The sequence below is a fragment of the Erythrolamprus reginae genome, chromosome 10, assembly GCF_031021105.1.
Source record: "Erythrolamprus reginae isolate rEryReg1 chromosome 10, rEryReg1.hap1, whole genome shotgun sequence".
Taxonomy (NCBI): Eukaryota; Metazoa; Chordata; class Lepidosauria; order Squamata; family Dipsadidae; genus Erythrolamprus; species Erythrolamprus reginae.
The window spans coordinates 35,930,210-35,953,723 of record NC_091959.1 but is presented as its reverse complement, the minus strand read 5'-3'; the positions used below and the strand labels follow the sequence as shown (position 1 = coordinate 35,953,723).

General features: G+C 43.7%; 2 protein-coding genes across 3 annotated transcripts in view; both read right to left on the bottom strand.

The window, feature by feature from the left end:
- Positions 1-15,124, bottom strand: part of LOC139173037 (solute carrier family 2, facilitated glucose transporter member 11-like) — a 34,867-nt gene extending 19,743 nt beyond the window's left edge. The window contains exons 1-6 of one of the 2 annotated variants that reach the window (XM_070762482.1): positions 14,483-15,124; positions 12,711-12,809; positions 11,183-11,343; positions 10,099-10,223; positions 6,103-6,232; positions 4,392-4,540 (exon numbers count right to left, since the gene is read on the bottom strand). In XM_070762482.1, coding sequence (XP_070618583.1) covers positions 4,392-4,540; positions 6,103-6,232; positions 10,099-10,223; positions 11,183-11,343; positions 12,711-12,809; positions 14,483-14,506 — 688 coding nt within the window. In that variant the 5' untranslated portion in view covers positions 14,507-15,124. The other variant, XM_070762483.1, reaches the window with a different exon arrangement.
- A 1,134-nt stretch (positions 15,125-16,258) lies between these two features.
- LOC139173041 (solute carrier family 2, facilitated glucose transporter member 11-like) overlaps positions 16,259-23,514 on the bottom strand; it is a 29,557-nt gene continuing 22,301 nt past the window's right edge. The window contains exon 12 of the mRNA XM_070762495.1: positions 16,259-18,496. Coding sequence (XP_070618596.1) covers positions 18,299-18,496 — 198 coding nt within the window. The 3' untranslated portion in view covers positions 16,259-18,298. The remainder of the gene's footprint in view (positions 18,497-23,514) is intronic.

Genomic DNA, 23,514 nt, shown 5'->3' with positions numbered 1-23,514 from the left:
GACAGTGGAGCCCGGGGCCGGGTGGGTGGCTGCTCCCGTCCACGACTCGCAGTCAACCGACAAACTTCCTCCTCAGTAGGCGCCGCTGCACCGTCCGCATCTGCAGGAACCCCTGGCTTGTCTGGGGAAGGGCTACTTGGCAAGGTGACATTGACTGAGGAGTCCATGGCTGCCACAGATTGAGTGGACAATTCAAATGCCCTGGCCTCTGACAAAGCCGTGTGAAATGACAAATCCTGGATGGCCAATAAACGCCGTTTGAGGCGACCATCTCTTATGCCAAATATCAGTCTATCAAGGAGGTAATCGTTCAAATCCAAAAACTCACAATAAAGAGCTGCTCTGCGTAAGGCAGCTACATAGTCATTTATCGATTCCCCCTCACCTTGATTCCTCTGATAGAATTTATACCGTCGAGCACAACGGGAGGGAGCCGGGGCATAATGATCTTGAAGAGTTTTTAGAAACTCGTCCCAGGGCACATTGTTTATGGAAACCGGGGCAAACAACGCTCGAGCTGTCTCGAACATTTCCGTGCCGCAAAATCCGAGGAAATAAGCCCTTTTGCGGTCACCAGAAATCTCTGAAAATCCATTTGCAATTAGAAAACAGTCAAACCTGGCCACGTATGAGTCCCAGGTCTCCCCTTGTGGATCAAAGGGGGGAAAAGATACGTGGGTAGACATTGTGGTAAGTATATTTACCCACAATAGTAGGAATCCTCGTCGCCAAATGTAATAACTGGAACTCACGTATAATTCAGGCCGTTTATTTTAAGAACTCATGCCAGAGCAGGCAGATACACACATGAAAGGTTTCAGCACAAGCATAACATTTTATACAGCAGACAGGCTGAGGAGCCAACCAATACAGAACAGCATAATCTCCCGCCTGCATTGTTACTTAGTAAGCGCGGCCAATCAGCACCTTGGAGAAGGCGCCAATCCCCGCGGCTTCCCCTGCTGCCGGTCGTCAGGCAGATATAACATTAGTGCTGTCCTATCCTGGCTTATAATAGATTCAGGGCAAGCAGAGTATTTTTATGCTAGAGGTCCAGATATAAATCCTATTCTAACATTTATGCTATACTGCAACAGCAGGCAGCTGCTCTGACCTCCAAGCGGTCACTGGGGCGGGAAAACTGCCCCCTGGGTTGGTCCTGCGGCTCAGTGCTTCTCCCCCTCTGCAACTCTATGATTTGGGGAGGAGGAACTCTGAGAGTGGAAATCCACAGATGGTTAAGTTGCTGAAGCTGAGACCCGCTGCCCTAGCTCACAGCTTGCTAAGGATTGGGCTGGTTGGGTAGCAAAACAGACATGTTGTCAGCATTCTAAATAGCATCTGAGAAATAAAACAAGTCCCAGTCCAATTCTCTCAATCAGAGCTTGATTTATTAACAGAACCATGTTACCTACACCATTCTCATTCTGATTCTGAATACTTCCCAGAATCCCACCTAGGTTAAGGTTCATCTTACATCCCCCACACCCACAAGTTCATCACAAGAGCCAGTCTGTGTGCAGGGGCTTATCAACTTCCTCTTCTCTTCAGTTGAGGCAGAACAAACGGTGGCCTTGGCTTGGAGAAAGGAATCTTTGGTTGTGTCTAGTAACTTTCCCCTCTGACTACTCACTACCCCTCCCATCCCCCCTTGTGTTGTGCCAGGTTGAACTCTCTAACTCCACGTGAAGACTTTGGCCTGACACATGTCTGAACATAAGAACTTAAGAAGAGCCCTGCTGAATCAGGCCAAAGCCCATCGAGTCCAGCATTCTGTGTCACACAGTGGTCCACCAATTGTCCATGGGGATCTTGAGTAGAAAGAGAAGGCAAGACCCTCCCTTTCCCCTGACCCACAACAAATGGTACTCAAGGAAATCCTGCCTGCCTCAACCAACATAGAGGCAGCACATGGACATCTGTTTCAATAACCACCGATACACTTGGCATCCATGAATCTGTCTAATCCTGCCTTGAAGCTATCCAGGCTGACAGCTGGATTCCATCAACCAAGGAGCCTCTGAGTGAAGAAATATTTCCCTTTATTTGTCCTCGCTTTCTTACCTATGAGCTTTAGGGAGGGCCCCCTTGTCCTAGTATTGTGTGATAGAGAAAAGAATTTTTCTCTATCCACTTTTTCTATCCCATGCATGATTTTATACACTTCGATCAAGTCACCCCCTAAATGTCATCTTTCAAGGCTTAAGAAACTTGGAAGCTGAATAAAATTCCAGACAAAAGAGAAACATTACGTAAGATTTTAGATTGTGCTGAAATGAATAGGCTTACTTTAAAACTTAAAGATAAAGAGGAGTGTGATTACTCTAAGATCTGGGGAAAGTTTTATGAATGGTTGGAAACTAAAAATAATTGAGAAGTATTTTCTTTTAATTACTTTTGAAGAAATACATGATGATTTAATTTTAATCTATTAAAGACCCAGATGAGGAAATAAGGATTGGTGGCAGCATTGGATAAGGAGATGAAAGGATTAAATTAGATATTGAGTTAAGATGTTAAGATGTTTATGTTTTATTATAAATAGAAAAAGGGAATATAAGGGACTAGATTTCATAACATTGTTATCTGTAGATAAAATATATCTCATGTGTAGTTAATTTTAATTAACTTAGCAAAGAAGAGGATAAAAAGTACATATTGAAAGTATTATTAGCTTTTTTCTCTCTGAATGTTTAACGTATCAAAGAAATATCATTAATTATTATTTTAAGCATTGATTCTGTGTTTTTTATTGCTAATGACATAGACATGAGTTCGGGTGACTCAAATTTATTATTTATTTTATTTATTTTAATAATTAGATTTGTATGCTGCCCCTCTCCGTAGACTTGGGGCGGCTAACAACAGTAAAAAGACAATATGAACAAATCTAATATTAAAAGTAATTTAAAAAACCCCAATTTAAGAAACTAATCATGGGGAAGAGAACAGATGGAGGGATGCTCGTTTCAGACGTTTTCAGAAACACCTGGAGGAAAAAGGGAGGAGATATTAGAGAAGAATTAATTAATAAATTACCTCATATCCGGTTGTAAAATGGAAGAGACGCTGTATTCATTTAATCTTGCAATCTAAAGATGGTTGTGAACTTACTCCGAAACCTAAGCTGTCATGTATGATTTATTACTGGCTTTTTAAATGACTCCTGGCTAGCCTTAATTAGCTGTAAATTTTAGAATGACTTGTGGAATGTTTTTTATGTTGCTGCCAAGCTTATCTATTTAATTGCTGAGATAGAAATGACGAGAGAAGAAAACTGCGTGCAAGTTGAAGTGTTAAGGAGAAATAAAGAGGATGTGTTTTACAATGAGATGCATTGAGAAATCATTTATTCCAAGTATATTCAGTATGAGCCTGAAATCAGAACACACCCACACCCACATATATTTAGCCAAATAAGCCACTCGTATTGCCTCTCCCTTTAACATTCACCCCACAAGAGCCTTATGGGACAACACATTCTGGACCCTTCAACAGAAGCCCTAGATAAGCAAGTTTTTGTTAGCAAAAACTTCAGAAGAGAAGGATTTAGGGGTAGGGATTTTTGACAGTCTCAAAATGGGTGAACAGTGCAGTCAGGCGGTAGGGAAAGTGAGTAGAATGCTTGGCTGCATAGCTAGAGGTATAACAAGCAGGAAGAGGGAGGTTATGATCCCGCTATATAGAGCGCTGGTGAGACCACATTTGGAATACTGTGTTCAGTTCTGGAGACCTCACCTACAAAAAGATATTGACAAAATTGAACGGGCTACAAGAATGGTGGAAGGTCTTAAGCATAAAACGTATCAGGAAAGACTTCATGAACTCAATCTGTATAGTCTGGAGGACAGAAGGAAAAGGGGGGACATGATTGAAACATTTAAATATGTTAAAGGGTTAAATAAGGTCCAGGAGGGAAGTGTTTTTAATAGGAAAGTGAACACAAGAACAAGGGGACACAATCTGAAGTTAGTTGGGGGAAAGATCAAAAGCAACATGAGAAAATATTATTTTACTGAAAGAGTAGTAGACCCTTGGAACAAACTTCCAGCAGACGTGGTTGGTAAATCCACAGGAACGGAATTTAAACATGCCTGGGATAAACATAGATCCATCCTAAGATAAAATACAGGAAATAGTATAAGGGCAGACTAGATGGACCATGAGGTCTTTTTCTGCTGTCAGTCTTCTATGTTTCTATGTTTCTATAAGGACCATGTAGAAGATGACAACGATGATGATACAAAGATGGGCAGGGAAGCTGGAGTCCCTACCACCTCTAACCCTCCTCAGTCCTGGCCAGTCAAAGGTTTGGACGACACCTTTGCCAAGACTGGCTCCGCTCTGGTCCTTCCGCGGTGAGGCCAATGTTTTTAAGGATGACAACTTACCTTTCAGGCATCCTTCCTCGTCTCCCTCCTGGATCAAGAGGTACGAAGGAGACTCGGGGAAGAAGGGCAGAAGGAGCAGCTGGAAGGATGCTGCCACACCAGGAAAGGCCAGCAGCAGAGGCCAGGACGACTCAGTCCCCAGGAGCTCCCTGGAGGGAAGGAGAAGGGAGGTTTATTCATTGATTGCCTTTCGTAAAGTCCTTAAAACCCACCTCTGCCGTCAGGCATGGGGGAATTGAGTCACCTCCCCCAGGCCTATATAATTTATGTATGGTATGTTTGTGTGTATGTCTTGCTTTTTTAAATAAGGGGTTTTTAGATAGAAACATAGAAACATAGAAGACTGACAGCAGAAAAAGACCTCATGGTCCATCTAGTCTGCCCTTATACTATTTCCTGTATTTTACCTTACAATGGATATATTTTTATCCCAGGCATGTTTAAATTCAGTTACTGTGGATTTACCAACCACGTCTGCTGGAAGTTTGTTCCAAGGATCTACTACTATTTCAGTAAAATATTAATTTCTCATGTTGCTTTTGATCTTTCCCCCAACTAACCTCAGATTGTGCCCCCTTGTTCTTGGGTTCACTTTCCTATTAAAAACACCTCCCTCCTGAACCTTATTTAACCCCTTAACATACTTAAATGTTTCGATCATGTCCCCCCTTTTCCTTCTGTCCTCCAGACTATACAGATTGAGTTCATTAAGTCTTTTCTGATAGATTTTATGCTTAAGACCTTCTACCATTCTTGTAGCCCGTCTTTGGACCCGTTCAATTTTGTCAATATCTTTTTGTAGGTGAGGTCTCCAGAACTGGACACAGTATTCCAAATGGGGTCTCACCAGCGCTCTATATAAGGGGATCACAATCTCCCTCTTCCTGCTTGTTATACCTCTAGCTATGCAGCCAAGCATCCTACTTGCTTTTCCTACCGCCCGACCACACTGCTCACCCATTTTGAGACTGTCAGAAATCACTACCCCTAAATCCTTCTCTTCTGAAGTTTTTGCTAACACAGAACTGCCAATACTATACTCAGATTGAGGATTCCTTTTCCCCAAGTGCATTATTTTACATTTGGAAACATTAAACTGCAGTTTCCATTGCTTTGACCATGATGTTTTTAAATATTAGATTTGTTATTGTATATTGTTCTTTGTTATTGCTGTGAGCCGCCCCGAGTCTACGCAGAGGGGCGGCATACAAATCTAATAAATTGAATTGAATTGAATTATTTATTTATTTATTAGATTTGTATGTCGCCCCTTTCCGGAGACTCGGAGCGGCTCACAACAAAAAAGCACAGTACAAATCCAATAGTTAAAAAAAGCAATTTAAAACCCTTAATATAAAAACAGTCATACATCCCAGACAAAAACCATACATGAAGCGGGAACGGCCCGGGGGAATCAATTTCCCTGTGCCTGATGGCAGAGGTGGGTATTCAGGAGTTTGCGAAAGGCGAAGAGGGTGGGGGAGGTTCTAATCTCTGGGGGGACTTCATTCCAAAGGGTCGGGGCCGCCACAGAGAAGGCTCTTCCCTGGGTCGTGTCAGACAATACTGTTTCGTCAATGGGACCCAGAGAAGGCCCACTCTGAGGGACCTAACCGGTCGCTGGGATTTGTGCGGTAGAAGGTGGTCCCGGAAGTTGTGGGTGGGGGGACAGCCTCCCCCTCCCTCTTTGCCCACCCGGCTCCTTCTGTACCTGAGTCCCAAGATTTGGCCCCAGCATTTCCCCAGAGACCAAAAGAATCCTGAGGTAGCATTGGCAAGTCCTCTCCATTTCTTGGGGGAAATTTCTCCAACGTACTGAGAATGAATGTTCTGGCAGAGACCTAGAAGGAAACAACGGACAGACAGAAACCAATAAAATGTGAAATATTCACAGTCCCAGGAGCAGAGTTGTTTATTTTATTTATTTATTGGATTTGTATGCCGCCCTTCTCCGCAGACTTGGGGCGGCTAACAACAATAATAAAAACAGCATTTAACAATCCAATACTAAAACAACTAAAAAACCCTTATTATAAAACCAAACATACATACAAACATACCATGCATAAAATTGTAAAGGCCTAGGGGGCAAGAATATCTCAGTTCCCCCATGCCTGGCGGCAGAGGTGGGTTTTAAGAAGCTTACGAAAGGCAAGGAGGGTGGGGGCAATTCTAATCTCTGGGGGGAGTTGGTTCCAGAAGGCTGGTGCCGCCACAGAGAAGGCTCTTCCCCTTGGTCCCGCCAAACGACATTGTTTAGTTGACGGGACCCGGAGAAAGCCCACTCTGTGGGACCTAACTGGTCGCTGGGATTCGTGCGGCAGAAGGCGTTCCCTGAGATAATCTGGTCCGGTGCCATGAAGGGCTTTATAAGTCATAACCAACACTTTGAATTGTGACCGGAAATAGATCGGCAACCAATGCAGACTGCGGAGTGTTGGTGTTACATGGGCATTTTTGGGAAAGCCCATGACTGCTCTCGCAGCTGCATTCTGCACGATCTGAAGTGTCCAAACACTCTTCAAAGGTAGCCCCATGTAGAGAGCATTACAGTATTCGAGCCTCGAGGTGATGAGGGCATGAGTGACTGTGAGCAGTGACTCCTGGTCCAGATAGGGCCGCAACTGGTGCACCAGGCGAACCTAGGCAAACGCCCCCCTTGCCACAGCTGAAAGATGTTTCTCTAATGTGAGCTGTGGATCGAGGAGGACGCCCAAGTTGCAGACCCTCTCTGAGGAGATGAATGATTCCCCCCACCAGGGTGATGGACGGATAGATAGAATTGTCCTTGGGAGGCAAAACCCACAGCCACTCCGTCTTATCAGGGTTGGGTTTGAGTCTGTTGACACCCATCCAGACACCATGCTGACTTAAGTGGACAACAAGAGTTAGAGTGATCTTAGAGCTACAGGAAAAGGACAAATACGAATTCTACAAAATATGGGAAAGCTGGTATAAATGGCTTAAACAGGAAAAATGAAAAAAAAGAAACCTAACGGAATAGTAATACTAGATACTCCTTCCTCTCATATCCAAACGCAATGATAAATATAGAAATACTGCACCACAAATCGATAGAACTCAACTCCCCCCAAAAAAGAACTCGTACCCCCTCCAGAAATCCCTAACACAAATACAAACACAACACTTACAATTAAAGGAAATAAGTATACAATTCCATACCCTAGACATAAATACCCAACATAAGGTCGCTTGACAATGATAGTCAACAACATGGTTGACGATTTATATATTTTTTACTATTGAAATTTAACATTTTATATGATTTAAACACATTTGTTTGTCTTTTTTCACCCTTATTCAATTTTTTCCCTATGTATTTTTTTTAAATTTTTTTAAAAAGTTTTTATTTACAAAGATACAATAAATACATTTAAATTACAATTAACAATATAGACATGTCAAAATACAGGGGAAAAAGGAATACGAGAAATGGGTAGTTGGAGATTAAAACAATAATTATGTGGAATTATAGTCTAAACAATATGCATTTGACAATAGACAGAAACAAATAAACAAAAAACATCAACAGACATACAGACATACAGAGAGAAAAGGAAGAAAGGAAGAAGGAAAAGAAGAGTGAAAGAACGGAAAGGGTGGGCAGGTGTATGATAGATCTGTATTAAAATTGTGAACTAGATATATTTTCAGTAGCTCATTTCCTTATATCTAATATTTTAAGATTATAGATAAGTAAAAGAAAGTGTTGAATAAATCAAGATAAAGAGATTTTAAGAAAGCCAGTCTAATTTTAGCATATATATCGATGTCTCGTACATCTATTTTTTTTAAAAAGAAAGATTTTATACCAGATGTGTATCTCTATGTATATTTTGTCTGTTTTGGTTGTTTTTATGTGTAGAAAATTAATAAAGATTATTTTAAAAAAAGAGTTACATCAGATCACGGGGGCACCCATTGGAGAGTCCTGAGAGTGCTCTTTAACTTTAACTTTTAATTTAACTTAATTAACCTTTTCTCCCCAGGATCTGATAGAGGCTCCTCTGTTGCCACCATCCTTAGCCAACTGCCCAGTTTATTAGAGCGTGGAGACCTAGCAGACAATCATTTATTGCAGTGAGCACTTGCAGCCAAAAATACTAATGCAATCTTTGGTTGCATAAACAGAGGGATGGAGTCAAGATCACATGAAGTACAGTAGTCCCTCACCTATCGCTGGTGTTACGTTCCAGACCTGGCTGCGATAGGTGAAATCCGCGATGGGGAAATTATCGACTGATAGTACTTATTTAAGTATTTATATTGTAATTGTTTGGTAAGTTTTCATTGTTTTAAGTGTTTATAAACCCTTCCCACACAGTATTTATTTTAGATACAGTATTTAAATACAGTATTTACAATTTTAGATTTTTTTTTTTAAATCTGCCGATCGACTTCCTCAGAAACCCGCGATGAAGTGAAGCCGCAGTAGGTGAAGCGCGGTATAGCGAGGGACTACTGTATCAAGATCGCATGAAATATTAGCACCACTTTATAAAACCACATTTGGAATACTGCATCTAGTTTTGGACATCACATTATTTAAAAAATGACTTTGGAAAAAATGCAGAGAAGAGCAACTGATTAAGGGTTGGAGACTAAAATATGAAGAACGGTTGGAGGGATTGGGTAGGCCTAGGGAAAAGAAGGACGGGGGGGGGGGGGGCATGATAGAATCATCCAGTATTTGAGGGGCTGCCACAAAGAAGAGGGGAGGGGAGTCAACTTATTTTCCAAAGCACCAGAATTCAAGATAAGAAGCAATGGGTGGAAACCAATCAAGGAGAGAAGCGACCTAGAAGTAAGGGGAAATTTCCTATTAGTGACAACAACCCAGAGGTTGGTTCCTGCCAGTTCGGACCAGTTCTATAGAACCGGTAGGGGGAATTTCCTCCATGTGCCAAACCAGCAGCGATGACTGTCTGGACATCCCCACCCCCAAACTGGCTCTCTTGGCAGCCCCATAGGCACCGCCATCTTGTTTTTTGCTTCTGCACATGTGCAGAACCTAAGTTATTAGTACCGTCCACGTGCACCCACGAGGCATGTCAGGAAGTGAACCAATAGCGAGGTAAGCCAGAATCCACCCCGGGACCATCAAGCGGTGAAATGGCTTGCCTCCAGAAGCTGTGGGTTCTCCAACATTGAAGGTGTTATAGAACTATAGAAACATAGAGGATTGACGGCGGAAAAAGACCTCCTGATCCATCTCGTCTGCCCTTATACTATTTCCTGTATTTTATCTTAGGATGGATATACTGTATGTTTATCCCAGGCAGGTTTAAATTCAGTTACTGTGGATTTACCAACAACGTCTGCTGGAAGTTTGTTCCAAGGATCTATGTTATGTTATCTATGTGTTATGTATCCATGTAAATAAGAATATGTAAATAGGTTATTTAAATACATGTTTAAACTAACTCATCTACATGCTGGCTGCGGATTGGCCGAGCCACGGGTGGAAAAATCCAAACGGCTGTCCAAGCCGCGCCTACAGTACGAAAGCCCTTTAAAAAGAGAGACCCAAGCCACGCCCCTTGTCTTTTGCCGCGAACTTCAATTATACTCTTGTTACTTTTTACCTTGTTACATGGGCCGATTCCTAATAAAGAAGAATCAGGCAACCATGTGTCCTTCCAATAAAAGTTTATTTAAAAAAAAAAATCCCATGAAGGCTCCTTACCCGCACATATCCCATAGCCCAATCGTCCGAGCAGGATCATTTCAAAGCATTTGGCTCTTTTGCTGCAGGCCATCACCACCGTCATCAGGATGACCAGGATGTCTGTGCTCAGCTGGCATTTCTTCCTACGTCCAAGCAAAGGGAGGAGAGAGAAAAGTAACATATTAGTGGTCTCACTGCCTTGGGCTGCCTCGCCTGCCAGCCTCTTTTGTGGGGTGCCTCCTATACCCACTGCTCCCCGCAGGCGCCCCTGGCTGGGAAGGGCTACTGCCAGCAGGCCCCAAAAGACCCCTGCCTGCCCATCTAAAAGTGACAGGGAGTCAGATCACAAGTGTGGGAGAACGAAGGCTTAAGAGTGAACCAGAATAAGTATTGCCCACAAAATCATATGCTGCAACGCCCTGCCTGTCAATGACTACTTCAGCTTCAACCGCAACAACACAAGAGCACGCAACAAATTCAAACTTAATATTAATCGCTCCAAGCTTGACTGTAAAAAATATGACTTTAGCAATCGAGTTGTCGAAGGGTAGAACTCAGTAGTGTCAACCCCTAACCCCCAACATTTCTCCCTTAGACTATCCACGATTGACCTCTCCAGGTTCCTAAGAGGTCACTAAGGGGCGTACATAAGTGCACTAGCCTGCCTTTCGGCCCCTGTCCAATTGTCTCTCCTTATCTCATATCTCATATATCTTTTCTTCCTTCATATATCTTCTCCTCTATTTTTATATCTTCTCTTTATATATAATACTTCATGTCTATTCTCTTCAATATGTATTGTGTATTGGACAAAATAAATAAATAAATAAATAAATTTTGTTTAAAAGGATGGCTTTCTGAAAGAGAGGCAGCATCCCACAAACAGTGCAGGACACGTCCCTTTCAAAATCCCTTTTGCATTTGCTTGTTGAACAAACTCACTGGTTTCCTCTATTTATTAGACCAAAAGAAAGAGAACAGCTGGTGCCTGCAGCTGTTTTATAGCCTCCCCTGTTTCCTCTGGACCAGCAGCCCAAATGGCTCCTTGTGCATTTGCTCCTCAGCTCTGCCCCCCCAGGCGGCATCTGCTGGGCCCACCTACTTCCCGAATTTCACGGTCAGGAATCCGCTGCAGAGGCAGCCCAGCATCCCTCCGACTCCGTAGACAGACACGGCGAAGGACCACAGGAAGAGCAGCGTCTTTTCACCGAGGGGGGCTCCAGTGCGCTCCAGCCAGGTTTCGTTCATGAACCTCTTGATGTACTGAGAACAGAGGGAAGATGAGACACCCAGTTAGTTAGTTAGTTAGTTAGTTAGTTAGTTAGTTAGTTAGTTAGTTAGTTAGTTAGTTTTGTTTGTTTGTTTGTTTGTTTGTTTATTTATTTATTTATTTATTTATTTATTTATTTATTTACTCATTCATATCATTCATTCATTCATTCATTCATTCATTCATTTATTAGATTTGTTTGCTGCCCCTCTCCGTAGACTCGGGGCGGCTCACAGCATACAGAGCTGGGGTGGCGCAGCAGGTAGAGTGCTGTACTGCAGGCCACTTAAGCTGACTATAGATCTAAAGGTCAGCTGTTCAAATCTCATCCCCGGCTCAAGGTTGACTCAGCCTTCCACCCTTCCGAGGTGGGTAAAATGAGGACCCGGATTGTGGGGGCAATATGCTGGCTCTGTTAAAAGTGCTATTGCTAACATGTTGTAAGCCGCCCTGAGTCTAAAGAGAAGGGCGGCATAAAAATTCAATCAATCAATCAATCAATAAACAAACAAACAAATAAATAAACAAATAAATAAATACAATTAAACAATTCATGACAAATCTAACAAATTTAAAAAACATTTAAAACCCCCATTATTAAACCAGACATACACACAGACATACCATACATAAATAGTATAGGCCCGGGGGAGAGGGCGGGGGGAATGCCTCAATTCCCCCATACCTGATGGCAGAGGTGAGTTTTAAGGAGTTTATGGAAGGCAAGGAGGGGGGGGGACAGTTCTAATCTCCGGGGGGAGTTGGTTCCAGAGACTCTTCCCCTGGGACCCGCCAGACAACATTGTTTAGTCGACAGGACCTGGAGGAGGCCAGCTCTGTGGGACCTAACCAGTCGCTGGGATTCGTGCGGCAGAAGGCGGTCCCGGAGATATTCTGGTCTGATGCCATGAAGGGCTTTATAGGTCATAACCAACACTTTGAATTGTGACCGGAAACTGATTGGCAGCCAATGCAGGCCACGGAGTGTTGCAGAAACATGGGTGAATAGTTAAAACTATGACTAAAAACCCGCTATCTTAAAAACAATCAACAAGTGGGATTATCCTTGGAAGGCAGAACCCATATAACAGCTCCATCTTGTTGGGGTTGAGTGAGCCTCCATCTGCAATATGGCAACGAAGGGCTGCAATCTACTTTAACCTGCTTACTTGGACTTCGAATGACACAATTCAACATGCAGAAAGAGAATTGTCTTAATTCATGGCGGTGGGGTTGGAGACCCATAAGGTGGCCTTCTGGATTCAGAAAAGACACGAATCAGTCTTGGACGAGCCCCTAACGCTAACCCCGATGGATACTATCTGGCCTCCCCAATCTACCAACTTAAAATATCTCTTACCACAGAGGGGTAATTGATCACAGAAATCTGATAGCCAACGATAAAGTTCCCACCAATCCCCAGGACAAGGATCATTTGGAAAAACCTCTGGTAGTGGCCCTGTGGAGAGAGCAAAGCATGGGTGAGAACGAAAACAAAAGTCCCCCCCGACAGATTTTTTAGATAGACGACCTCTGACCTTGGGAAACCTTCAGGGCTACAGAATCCCAAGTCCTGCGATTAGAAGGAAACATGTTCAAAGGTTGCTTAGAATAGCCTCCCATGGCAGGAAGCGTGATTATTCTTATTCTTATTCTTATTCTTATTCTTATTCTTATTCTTATTCTTATTCTTATTCTTATTCTTATTCTTATTCTTATTCTTATTCTTATTCTTATTCTTATTCTTATTCTTATTCTTATTCTTATTCTTATTCTTATTCTTATTCTTATTCTTATTCTTATTCTTATTCTTATTCTTATTCTTATTCTTATTCTTATTCTTATTCTTATTCTTATTCTTATTCATTAGATTTGTATGCCGCCCCTCTCCGTAGACTCGGGGCGGCTCACAGCAACATCAAAAACAATATACAATGACAAATCTAATAGTTAGAATCTAAAATAACAAAAATAATAATAAAAAAACAGACATACAGTCATATTATACACAAAAAACCCCTATGTAGGCAGGGGGAGATGTTTCAGTTCCCCCACGCTTGACGACAGAGGTGGGATTTGAGGAGTTTACGAAAGGCAAGGAGGGTGGGGGCAGTTCTAATCTCTGGAGGGAGTTGGCTCTTCCTCTGGGTCCCGCCAAACGACATTGTTTAGTTGACGGGACCCGGAGGAGACCAACTCTGTGGGACCTAACCGGTCGCTGGGATTCGTGCGGCAAGTGATGGGCCATTGTGATAGACACAAGGACAGTTTTTCCCCGAACGCCATCACTCCACTAAACAAACAATTCCCTCAACACTGTCAAACTTTTTACTAAATCTGCACTTCTTTTTCTACTAGTTTTTTCTCATCATTCCTATCATCCCTTTCCTCCCACTTAGGACTGTATGACTGTAACTTGTTGCTTGTATCCTAAGATTTTTATTAATATTGATTGTTTCTTCATTGCTTATTTGACCTCTATGACAATCATTAAGTGTTGTACCACATGATTCTTGACAAATGTATCTTTTGCTTTTATGTACGCTGAGAGCATCTGCACCAAAGACAAATTCCTTGTGTATCCAATCACACTTGGCCAATAAAGAATTGAATTCTATTCTATTCTATTCTATCTTTTCTTTTTTGTATGCTGAGAGCATCGGCACCAAGACAAATTCCTTGTGTGTACAATAAAGAATTCTATTCTATTCTGTTCTGTTTTGTTCTATTTTATTTGTTCTATATATTCTATTTATTCCATTCACTCCATTCCATTCCATTCTTCCATTCCATTCCATTCCATTCCATTCTATTCTATTCTATTCTATTCTATTCTATTCTATTCTATGGGTGTTGGTGATCCATACTGTAGCAAGGCAGAGGGATTCCATAGGACAAGAGAGACAAGTAGGAATGGTGGGCAGATGTTAGCTAGACTTTCTTAGAACCAGCCAAACAACCACAAGGCCATCCACATCATGCTGGGCAAAGCCGCAGAGCATGGCAATCCTGGCCTTGGAGCCAGCAGCTGGCCCAGAGGTGGACTGCAGGGCTGCCCAGGATGGGTCGGTCAGCTTTTGGGCTCCGTGTAGCTCAGCTGCAGACGGCCACGTTCACCGCCTGCCTACTCACCAGGTTGGAGAAGAGCCCCTGCATCCTCCTGCAATTCCTCTTCACCCCCAGAGAGCTTTGGCTGAGGGAGGTCCACCGCTTTTCATTCCTCTGGGCTGCAGAAACTACCGCCACTTAGGGATCATTAACCTTGCCTGCTTCTATCCCTCTCGCTCATTGGGCAAGGCGAGATTGTTGGAGAATTCGTCCATTAATCTATGCAGAATAAAAGAGTGGAATGCTTGAGGGCAGAAAGTTGAAACTCATTGAGGCACAAAATCCCAGTGTGCCAACCAACCCTGGCGCAGGCAAGGCTGCTGCCCCGGCTGTGTTTCCTGGCTTGAACTTGTTGGAAATCCCAGCCTCACTGGACTCCTGGACGCTTCACGTCCTCCTGACCTTTAGGGGCATCTGGAGAGGGGATTTCCACTCGGCCTCTTCTGCGTCTCCCAACGTCCCCTCCCTTCCCAGTCAGGTGAATGAACACACACTCGCGGGATGACAAAAACCATTTTTCCCTCGGGTTCCGAAAGTGCTTTGCGTGTGCTATCACCCATGCGCGAGTGCCAACCCACATAATTCAATGCCCCCAGAGGCCCTCTGGAGGCTTGAAACAGCCCATTTCCCAAACTCTGGTGGACCCGATAGGTCCATTTTTCACCCTTCCCGGGCTCCAGAGGCAAAAATGCCTTCCCCCACCCCCTGGAGACTCTCTGGAAGCCGAAAATGCCCTTCCAGGAGCTGGCTGGCATGCAGATGCTCATTTGAGCTTAGCTAGGGTAATGGCTCGCGTGCCAACAGATGTGGTTCTGCCAGGGGTGGGCAGCAGGCAAGATGGGGTGGAACACAGTTCCACCTGTGGAAATGAAGATGAGTGTGCAGCTTCAGCTGATTGGCAGCTTTTACTTCCTGTATTACTAGTCTTTGCTCTGTTCTCCTTTTTTTCTTTGCTGCTGCCTCTGCGCTCCTTGCTTTTTCCCTCTTTCCTCCTTTCTGGCCTCGAACGAGCTTCCCTCTCTCCTGCCTGGCTCCCCTCCAGCCTTACATGGCAACCTCCCACTTGAGGTGCAAGCAGCAGGAGTGGGTGGAAACGGCACTGGCAGCAAAAATTTTACTGCCACACTCTGGGTGTGGATTATTTTGTGGGTGTGGCTTAAGGGTCATATGACTGGGTAGGAGTGGCTTGCCAGTCATGTGATCAAGTGGGGGTGGCTTGAACAATCTACATTGTTCAAGTGAACTGTTAAGTCCTCGACTTACAACCTTACCAGCGTTGCTTGCTGCGGTGACAATTTGCTTCGCGTTTTCCCGTGCTCTCCTTCCTCGGTCGCCCTCCCGCCTCAGGCTGGATAGCTAGGCGAACGGGTGCTGCTAGAAGCATAAATGCTGCCAGTGCCACTTCCACCCACGCCTTCTGCTTGCACCTCAGGCGGGAGGTGGTCGCGTGAGGCTGGAGGAGAGCTGAGCATGAGAGAGGGAAGCTCGTCCGAGGCCAGGAAGGAGGAAAGAGGAGAAAAGCAAGGAGCACAGACACAGCAACAGCAGCAGGAGAAAAAAAGGAGACCTGAGCTGAGATTTTATTCAAGATTGGCCGAGATTTCAACCAATCAGCAATGGGAAAAACCGTGGTATAGAAAAAAACCCCGTGAAGTATTTTTTTAATTAATTTTTTTAAAAAAACCGTGGTATAGACTTTTTGTGAAGGTCGGATTTGCGAAAGTCAAGGGAATACTGTATTGCTATTGATGTCAGGTTTCTGAGTAACACTCCAAAAGAAATCACACTCCGAGGCTTGAGTTTCCTCAAAGCTAAATTTTATTAGTTAAGTTTAATTGGATTTGTATGCCACCCCTTTCCAAGGACTCGGCGCGGCTCACAGCATTTACAAAGACACAATAGTACAATTAATCCAATTAGAGATGTTAAAACAAAAGTTCAAGTCCCTGCCCAGCCCCCACATGTCCATCATATGATCCAATCAGGCACCATCCAAATCTGAAGATGCCACCTGTTCTGCCAGCGTGTCTCAACTGCCTGTAATTACAGGGTAATTAGTCCAGGAAGACACACACCACACGATAAAAGGAAAACCCAAAAGTTTTTATAAATAGAAAAACAGAAACAGCTCCCTTTTTAAATGTCAAAGGGATTTTCTGGTACACACAAGGCACAGGTTAAATGCAGTCCAATTGCTCACCCAATAACTGGGAAATTGAGTCCAATTCTAAAGTCCAGAGAGTCCACATACAATCCTGAACAGCAAAAACCATGATTATTGATGAAACAATGAATCAGATAAACTGCCATGAAAGTAAAACACCAGGCTGCACTTTTATCTGTAGCACTAATCACAGCAGCCCCACCCAACCACAGGTGGCCTCATTTTCTCTTGTAATAATACTTCAGTTGTTGTCTCCTATGAATCACTCTACGCATGCGTGGATGTGTCATTAATTCTTGTTCAGAATCCAGGGATGATACAGATGACTGATCTCCTCCTGGGCTGTCTGCCAAACTCCCCTCTTCCCTGTCACTCACGCTTCCTTGGTCAGAGGAGACTTTGTCGACAGATTCTACTGCGAGCAAAACCGGCCTGCGGCATGTGGATGTCTCCCCCACCTCCACCTCCACATTCCTTGGGGCAGGAGCTGGGCCAGAGCTAACCACACCACCACCCAGCCACTTCTTCGTATCTGCAGGGCAAAGTGGCCTTGACCTTCTGGAAGGAATATTATTTAGACTACTACTTATCACCCACTCCATACAAACTGCCTTCCCATTTTCCCAAAGTAGTAATTGTGGCAGATCTGAAGGCTCAAAGGCAGGAGTGAAACCCAGCAGGTTCTGACAGGTTCTATAGAACCAGTAACAGAAATTTTGAGTAGTTTGGAGAACCGGTAGTGGAAATTTGGAGTGGAGAATTGGCAAATACCACCCCTGGCTGGCCCCAGAGTGAGGTGGGAATGGAGATTTTGCAGTATCCTTCCCCTGTCATGCCCAAGTCCCACCATACCCACCCAGCTACACCTACAGAACCGGTAGTGAAATAATTTGGATTACACCATTGCTCAAAGGTTAAAGACGGCTCCCATGTCTGACAATTGTTGTAAGTCCTCGACTTACAACCTCACCAGTGTCACTCTCTGGGGTGACAATTTGCTTCACGTTTCCCGCGCTCTCCTTCCTGGGCTGCACCCTGCCTCAGGCTGGGTAGCTAAGCGAACAGGTGCCAATCAGCTGTTGAGAAAAGATGGGGGGAAAGGATAAATTTGGATAATGAAACTGAATTGAGACAACTGATGGGACGATGGGACAAGGTAAGACGATATATGATGAGTAGAATCCGAGACCAAACTATAAGAAATAAATTGGAATGACTCTATAATATGTAAAGAGATACTGTATATTGCTCTTGGGTCAAAGTGGATTATATAAGAAACACCCCCGATTGGTGGTGGGGTATGTGTGTGTATTGGGGTGGTGGGCACTTTTCACTATGCACTGTTTTATGTTGTGTGTATATTAAATTTGTTAAAAATTAATTTAAAAATATTTTTTTTAAAAGAGAGAAAAGATGGGGGAGAAATGGCTCCCCTGCAACTCCTGCTGCTTTCCGAGGAGGAGGAGGACGGGAGGGTGGGATGGTCAGTTGGAGCTGGACACACAGCTTCATTGAAGTTGTGAGTTGTGAGCCGCCCCGAGTCCTCGGAGAGGAGCGACATACAAATCCAATAAATAAATAAATAAACTTCCACTTGTGGAACTGCGTCCCACCCCATCCTGCCTGCTGCCCACCCCTGGTCAGAGCCCGTTTTAGCAGCGTTTGCAGGGCTGCGGTCATAGCTTGGTGCCCAGGCTGGAGCTGCTTCCCAGAGCAGGCAATGTGCGCCTCTTCCCCAGAGGGATCCGGTTGAGGTCTTCTGCGATGTCCAGGATGGACCTCCCCTTTGTCTCAGGGACGAAGAGGTAGGTGAAGAGTCCCATTCCAATGAGGACGCCAAAGAAGATGAGGAAGCAGTAGTGGCCAAGGGCTTCCTGGGGACAGAAAACCAGAGGTCAGGATGAGTTTCTCGGCTGAGGTTTGTATTTTTAGATTTTTAGATTTTAGATTTAATCGGATCTGTATGCCGCCCCTCTCGGAGGACTCGGGGCGGCTCACAGCATGTACTGAAAAACAAGAAACAATAATAACAATCCAATTAATACATTAAAAAACGATCTTTAAAATTCCAGTTAAAAAACTATCAATATCATTCATTCAACAACCAAACTAAAGCATTCATTGGTCAGGGGGGAAGATCTGAGGAACCCCAGGCCTGGCGGCAAAGATGAGTTTTTAAACTCTTTTGGAAGGCAAGGAGGGTGGGGGCAGTACGAATCTCCAGGGGGAGCTGATTCCAGAGGGCCGGGGCCCACACAGAGAAGACTCTTCCCCAAGGTCCCACCAGCCAACATTGTTTGGTCGATGGGACCTTAAGGAAACCCACTCTGTGGGACCTCACTGGTCGCTGGAATTCATGCGGCAGAAGGCGGTCTTGGAGATAGTCTGGTCCGATGCCATGTAGGGCTTTATAGGTCATAATCAACACTTTGAATTGTGTCCGGAAACAGATTGGTAGCCAATGCAGTCTGCAGAGTGATGACGAGATATGGGTATGTCTTGGCAGGCCCAACACTGCTCGTGCAGCTGCATTTTGTACAAGCTGAAGTTTCCGAACACTCTTCAAAGGTAGCCCCATGTAGAGAGCATTGCAGTAGTCAAACCTCGAGGTGAGAAGGGCATTAGTGGAGAGGAGACTGAGGTGCCACGGAGGTCTTGCAGGACTCTAGGAAGGGCAAGAATTTCCCATGGCTGAAGGTGGCAGATTCCCTCTCTCACCTCAGTTCACTCGGGACCAGTGATGGGCTACCAAAATTTTTACTACCATACTGTGGGCGTGGCTTATGTATTTTGTTTCAACATAGAAACATAGAAGACTGACGGCAGAAAAAGACCTCATGATCCATCTAGTCTGCCCTTATACTATTTTCTGTATTTTATCTTAGGATGGATATATCTTTATCCCAGGCATGTTTAAATTCAGTTACTGTGGATTTACCAACCACGTCTGCTGGAAGTTTGTTCCAAGGATCTACTACTCTTTCAGTCAAATAATATTTTCTCATGTTGCTTTTGATCTTTCCCCCAACTAACTTCAGATTGTGTCCCCTTGTTCTTGTGTTCACTTTCCTATCGAAAACACTTCCCTCCTGAACGTTATTTAACCCTTTAACATATTTAAATGTTTCAATCATGTCCCCCCTTTCCCTTCTGTCCTCCAGACTATACAGATTGAGTTCATGAAGTCTTTCCTGATGAGTTTGATGCTTAAGACCGTCCATCATTCTTGTAGCCCGTTCAATTTTGTCAATATCTTTTTGTAAGTAAGGTTTCCAGAACTGGACACAGTATTCCAAATGGGGTCTCACCAGCACTCTATATAGCGGGATCATAATCTCCCTCTTCCTGCTTGTTATACCTCTAGCTATGCAGCCAAGCATCCTACTTGCTTTCCCTACCGCCTGACTGCACTGTTCACCCATTTTGAGACTGTCAGAAATCACTACCCCTAAATCCTTCTCTTTCAGTGCAAATTGGGTGTTGTGGGGTGAAGCTCCATTTTCGCTACCCCACTGTGTTTCCCCCCCCCCCCCGTCTGATTATGTACTATATAAAGTGTATGTACACACACGTATGCACAGCTAAAATTATACACATTCAACCTCATTTACTGTGATAGGAAAAATATACCCAGACACCAGAAGGGAAAAAAGGGGGGGGGGAATCAAAATTTTGTTACCAGTACTGCGTATCTGACCATACCCGTAGGAGCCCACCACTGCTTGGGACTTTCTGAATGAAATCAAGAGACTTTCTGGTTTTCTCCAGAAAGGCTCCCACCCCAGAACCACAACCTCCCCTGCAGAATTGTTTGGGACTGAAGGGGGAAAGCAACGGAGAGCTGAAAACCTAATTAGATCCAAGCCACTGAGCGAATCCGATGGACAGTGGGTGGGCTGGAGAATAAGAAAGTCCTGGACAAAAGTATTCAGTGGCTCAGACTGAAAAGAGGTTGAACAAATTCAAGGGAGCTCAAATGGTCCGGACATGGATAGAAACATAGAAACATAGAAGACTGACGGCAGAAAAAGACCTCATGGTCCATCTCGTCTGCCCTTGTACTATTTCCTGTATTTTATCTTAGGATGGATATATGTTTATCCCAGGCATGTTTAAATTCAGTTACTGTGGATTTACCAACCACGTCTGCTGGAAGTTTGTTCCAAGGATCTACTACTCTTTCAGTGAAATAATATTTCCTCACGTTGCTTTTTATCTTTCCCCCAACTAACTTCAGATTGTGTCCCCTTGTTCTTGTGTTCACTTTCCTATTAAAAACACTTCCCTCCTGAACCTTATTTAACCCTTTAACATATTTAAATGTTTCGATCATGTCCCCCCTTTTCCTTCTGTTCTCCAGACTATACAGATTGAGTTCATGAAGTCTTTCCTGATACGTTTTATGCTTAAGACCTTCCGCCATTCTTGTAGCCCGCCTTTGGACCTGTTCAATTTTGTCAATATCTTTTTGTAGGTGAGGTCTCCAGAACTGAACACAGTATTCCAAATGTTGTCTCACCCAGCATTCTATATAAGGGGATCACAATCTCCCTCTTCCTGCTTGTTATACCTCTAGCTATGCAGCCAAGCATCCTACTTGCTTTTCCTACTGCCCGACCACACTGCTCACCCATTTTGAGATTGTCAGAAATCACTACCCCTAAATTTATTTATTTATTATTTATTTATTTATTATTTAGATTTGTATGCCGCCCCTCTCCGAAGACTCGGGGCGGCTCACAACAAGATAGAACAAATCATAAATAATCAGAAAACTTTAAAATTTATACAAAATTTAAAAGAACCCCATATACTAACAGACGCACACACAAACATACCATGCATAAATTAAACATGCCCGGGGGAGGTGTTTCAATTCCCCCATGCCTGACGACAGAGGTGGGTTTTAAGGAGTTTACGGAAGGCAGGGAGAGTAGGGGCAGTTCTAATCTCTGGGGGGAGTTGGTTCCAGAGAGTCGGTGCCGCCACAGAGAAGGCTCTTCCCCTGGGTCCCGCCAACCGACATTGTTTAGTTGACCGGACCCAGAGAAGGCCCACTCTGTGGGACCTAATCGGTCGCTGGGATTCGTGCGGCAGGAGGCGGTCTTGGAGATATTCTGGTCCAGTGCCATGAAGGGCTTTAAAGGTCATAACCAACACTTTGAGTTGTGACCGGAAATTGATCGGCAGCCAATGCAGACTGCGGAGTGATGGTGAAACATGGGCATACCTAGGTAAGCCCATGACTGCTCTCGCAGCTGCATTCTGCACGATCTGAAGTTTCCGAACACTTTTCAAAGGTAGCCCCATGTAGAGAGCATTACAGTAGTCGAACCTCGAGGTGATGAGGGCATGAGTGACTGTGAGCAATGAGTCCCGGTCCAAATAGGGCCGCAACTGGTGCACCAGGTGAACCTGGGCAAACCTTCTCTTCTGAAGTTTTTGCTAACACAGAACTGCCAATGCAATACTCAGATTGAGGATTCCTTTTCCCCAAGTGCATTATTTTACATTTGGAAACATTAAACTGCAGTTTCCATTGCTTTGACCATTTATCTAGTAAAGCTAAATCATTTACCATATTACAGACCCCTCCAGGAATATCAACCCTATTGCACACTTTAGAGTCATCGGCAAATAGGCAAACCTTTCCCTACCAAACCTTCCCCTATGTCACTCACAAACATATTAAAAAGAATAGGACCCAGAACAGACCCTTGTGGCACACCGCTTGTAACCAGTCTCTGCTCAGAATATTCGCCATTAACAATAACTCTCTGATGTCTACGCTTCAGCCAGCTTGAAATCCACTGAACTATCCAGGGATTAAGTCCAATCTTCACTGATTTATCTATCAGCTCTTTATGTGAAACCGTATCAAAGGCTTTGCTGAAGTCCAGATAGGCAATATTCACGGCACCACCTTGATCCAACACCTTTGTGACATAGTCAAAGAAATCAATGAGATTAGTCTGACATGATTTGCCTTCAGTAAAGCCATGCTGATTTGGGTCCAATAAGTTATTGTTTTTTAGGTGCTGATTTATCCTCTTTTTGAGTAGAGTCTCCATCATGGATGTGTAGCTGAAAGTCAGGAGCAGCTCAACCCCTTTCTGGAGTGGAATTCCATGTCCAAAAATGGTATTGCTAGCTGTTTTTAAGAATTCCATGTTTTTAAGAATTTCATCTATAAAAATGGTATTGCTAGCTTTTTTTAATGAATCCCCAGTCTAAAAATGGAAGTGGGTATGTTATTATTGTATGCTGTTCATTGATGTTTGCCCTCTTTTTAAATATTTTTTCTTTTTTTGTCTAAATATTTGTATTGTTATTTGTAATGTTTTGTTTATTGTATATATTCTTGTAAATAAAATTTAACAAATTTAAAAAAAAAAAAGAAGAGGGGTGGGTAGGGAATCTTTCTTTCAATTTTTGGAAATGACTGAAAGAAATAGTAAAAAATACTATAGTAAGCTACTCGTTTTAAGACTCTTGAAGTACAGCAGAAGCAAATCCAAATGGTTTATTAGACTTGTATGCCGCCCCTCGCCGCCCCTCTCCGAAAACTTGGGGCAGCTCACAACAACAATAAAAAAAATTTAGAACAAATCTAACAATTAAAAACTGTAACTAAAACATATTATCTTAAAAACAATCGATACTACACAATCATACCCACTCATAACTTTAATGGTCAGAAAAGGGAATACATTAGGTACCCCATGCCTGGCAACATAGATAGGTCTTCAAGCTCTTGCGAAAGGCAAGGAGGGTGGGAGCAGTTCGAATCTCTGGGGGGAGTTGATTCCAGAAGGCCGGGGCCACCACAGAGAAGGCTCTTCCCCTGGGTCCCGCCAGACGACATTGTTTGGTCAACGGGACCTGGAGAAGG